Raw genomic sequence first — 3835 nt, forward strand, 5'->3', positions numbered from 1 at the left:
TCGATCTCCTGACCTCGTGATCCGCCCGTCTCGGCCTCCCAAAGTGCTGGGATTACAGGCTTGAGCCACCGCGCCCGGCCCTTTTTTTTTTTTTAATCCTGAGTGTTACGAGGGTGGGAGAGTGGGCTGTTACAGTATTTAGCTATTAAGCTGATGGCTAATAAAGGAGAATATATCTTTTCTTTTTTCAGGTTCTCAGCTGCTGCGGGAGTTGAAAAAGATGGACGACAAAGCTCTTTTGGTGGAAGTACAACTTTTAGAAAGCAAAACATACCATGCCCTGAGCAACCTGCCGAAAGCCCGAGCTGCCTTAACCTCTGCTCGAACCACAGCAAATGCCATCTACTGCCCACCTAAATTGCAGGCCACCTTGGACATGCAGTCGGGTAACAGACATAGCTATTCCTGGGATGTGTTTTCTTAAAGCTCATCTTATTTTGGCCGGGTGTGGTGGCTCACACCTGTAATCCTACCGCTTTGGGAGGCTGAGGCGGGTGGATCATGAGGTCAGGAGATTGAGACCATCCTGGCTGACACGGTGAAACCCCATCTCTACTAAAAATACAAAAAATTAGCCGGGCGTGGTGGCCAGGTGTCTGTAGTCCCAGCTACTCGGGAGGCTGAGGCAGGAGAATGGTGTGAACCCGGGAGGCGCAGCTTGCAGTGAGCCGAGATCGTGCCACTGCACTCCAGTCTGGGCGACAGAGCGAGACTCCGTCTCAAAAAAAAAAAAAAAAACTCGTCTTATTTATAGGTGGAAGGAATGGGGGGTTGGGGCTGGAGAATAAAATTGGCTGATTTGGCTCTAGCTTCTTCAAAGCACCAATTTGAAAGCTACCTTTCTAACTGGCAGCTCTCCTCCTGTTAACTGCCTAAAATGTATTAAGAACATACCTATCTGTACTACACCAGGCAATCTGACTATTAGAACTGGTTGCACTTAGAAGACTCCCTTAACTTTACTCTTAGCCACTTACTCAGAATAGTAGCATTTTCCTTTGGGATTGGCCTACCCCAAGTCTGTTGACTCTTGGAGATCTCTGTAAAGTTGGTTGACTTTTCCAAAGGGCTTCAAATCAGGGCTGAAGAATTCTAACCCGATTTCAGCTGAGTGTGGTATTTAGTTTTCCGATAGAGTGTGTGAATGTGGGGCTAGGAAGCAATGGATTGGCAGGTGGAATACTTTCTTTTGTATTCAGCAGTTTTTTTTTTACTGGAGGCATCATTATTGAAGGAATGTTGAAATTGGAGGCAGAAGACTAGTTTCATTAAGTGCTTGTGTTACCTCTCATCTGTAAAAGATAATGCCTACTCGCCTCATCTGTCAGGGATGTAGTGATCTAGGATCAGGCTTTCTTAGGTTGACATTTTGTTCTGCTGCTTTCTAGTATGTGACTTTGGGCAAGTTACTTAATTTATGTTTAGCTCATCTGTCAAATGGTAATAATTGGCACATGTTAGACGCTCATTAATGTTTGTGTTGAATGAGTGACAGTCTAGTTTTTTGTTTTGTTTTTACCTTTTTTTTTTTTTGGAGACAGGATCTCACTCTGTTGCCCAGGTTGGAGCACAGTGGTGCAATCGCAGCTCACCACAGCCTCAACTTCCCAGGCTCAAGTGATCCTCCCACCTCAGTCTCCTGAGTAGCTGGGACTACAGGAGCGTGACACCATGCCAAGCTAACTTTTTGTAGAGATGGGGTTTCGCCATGTTGCCCAAACTGATCTTGAACTCCTGGGCTCAAGCAATTTTTCCACCTTGGCCTCTCAAAGTGCTGGGATTATAGGCATGAGCCACCATGCCTGGCCTTTGTTTCTGTTTTGTTGTTGTTGTTGTTGTTGTTTTTGTTTGTTTGTTTTTTTGTGTTTTTGAGACGGAGTCTCGCTCTGTCGCCCAGGCTGGAGTGCAGTGGCTGGATCTCAGCTCACTGCAAGCTCCGCCTCCCGGGTTTACGCCATTCTCTTGCCTCAGCCTCCCGAGTAGCTGGGACCACAGGCGCCCGACACCTCGCCCGGCTAGTTTTTTGTATTTTTTAGTAGAGACGGGGTTTCACCGTGTTAGCCAGGATGGTCTCGATCTCCTGACCTCGTGATCCGCCCGTCTCGGCCTTCCAAAGTGCTGGGATTACAGGCTTGAGCCACTGTGCCCGGCCTGTTGTTGTTTTTTTGGGATGGGGTCTTGTTTTGTTCAGCTGCCAGGCTGGAGTGCAGTGGCGCAGTCTCGGCTCACTGCAACAACTGTCTCCTGGGTTCAAGCAATTCTCCTGTCTCAGCCTCCCGAGTAGCTGGGATTGCAGGCACCTGCCATCATGCCCAGCTAATTTTTGTATTTTAGTAGAGATGGGGTTTCACCACGTTGGCCAGGCCACCCGCCCACCTCTGCCTCCCAAATTGCTAGGATTATAGGCGTGAGCTGCTGTGCCTGGCCTGTTTCTGTTTTTAACAATAAACTTCATGTGCCATCCATGACACTCAGAGTGCTGATATGGCCCCTATTAACTAATGTGTTTAGCAAAGCAGTATACCCGTTCTTGGGCCTTAGTTTGTTTATTTGTTTTTTAAGCATACATATTTTTGTGTCTGGCCTGTTCTCCCTCTATACTGGGAGATGTGGAAAAATGGAGATATGTCTCATTTAATATAGCAGCATTAATAGTTTGTTGGGTTGTTGAAGGGACTTTCCTTGGCTACAGAGAAGAGCAGATATTCCTTGAGGCCTCTATACTTAACAGTAGTAGAAAAAGGATCTGATTCCCAGAAACCCAAAGTGGGAGGTTTTTTGGGTAGGCTGAAAGGATGCATCACTCAATAAATGGTGAAGTCAGAAGGTTCCTGCTGGTATTGAATTCTTGGGATCATGTGTCAGCAGCGTCATCCTTTGACTGTAGTGTGCAAAATACTTTCTACATATATCTTGATGTGAAAGATGTTGGGAAGCAGTTGTGGTAAACAAATGGATGGGGCTCAGTTCTGTAACTTCTTAAAGGGCTGGGACAGAGTTAGAGCTAATATACACAAATAGAGAATTTTAGGGTTTAGATGCCTCCCAAGCTTGGAAAGAACTAATTTTTATGTTATCCCAAGTGATAGCATAGGTTGGCAGTAGTAGCAGGTTCAATCAAAGTTAAGCTCATTGGGAGCAACTCAACTTCTTAAGCAGTAGAGGATTGGTTAGGTCAGCTATGGTATATCAGTCATATATATGGTATATGGGATATCAGTCTGAAATACTGCTTAGCCATGTATAATTCCGTTCATGGATTTGGCATTAATGTGAGAGCTGTATACTGAGTGCATTTAGGCAAAAGCACATCCATAAATGATAAATATTTGAAATGAAAATATAAGACGTTGGATTCCGTCTCCCCCGCCCCATGACAGTTGCATAAATATAAAACTATCAGGCTTAGAAAAGCTATCTTAAAGTAGTTAATATTATTAAAAGAGGTCATTCAGGCAGTCTAGAGATGTTTAGGTCAACTCCCTGACATGTGCATGTGATGTCATGGAGGGTAAACATGGCCTTTTCCTGTAGCTCCAAAAGATAGCAGGACTGGAATGGTGGTGAGAAGCGTGGAGGAAAGATCGTACAGTATGTGTTTTTCAGGTCCCTTTTAAGTTGGGTCTCTAACTCCTTTGGGAACTTATATTGGCAATATGACATTGAGCTGGGAGGTCAGAGACCTGGATTCTCATCTAATCTCAGCTCTTACATTGCTAACTATGGGGACTTTGGGCAGGTTTTTTTTTTTTTTTTTTTGAGATGGTCTCACTTTCTGACGTATGCATCAGTGCATTTTTGCTGTCACAGCTCACTGTAGCCTCAGCCTCCCAGG

General features: G+C 45.1%; 1 protein-coding gene across 1 annotated transcript in view; it reads left to right on the forward strand.

Annotated features, from left to right (window-relative positions):
* The window catches only part of PSMD11 (proteasome (prosome, macropain) 26S subunit, non-ATPase, 11), a 52020-nt gene that overhangs the window by 34588 nt on the left and 13597 nt on the right, over positions 1-3835 (forward strand). The window contains exon 6 of the mRNA XM_011937654.1: positions 192-386. Coding sequence (XP_011793044.1) covers positions 192-386 — 195 coding nt within the window. The remainder of the gene's footprint in view (positions 1-191; positions 387-3835) is intronic.

This window comes from Colobus angolensis, unplaced genomic scaffold (assembly GCF_000951035.1).
Source record: "Colobus angolensis palliatus isolate OR3802 unplaced genomic scaffold, Cang.pa_1.0 Scaffold167, whole genome shotgun sequence".
NCBI lineage: Eukaryota > Metazoa > Chordata > Mammalia > Primates > Cercopithecidae > Colobus > Colobus angolensis.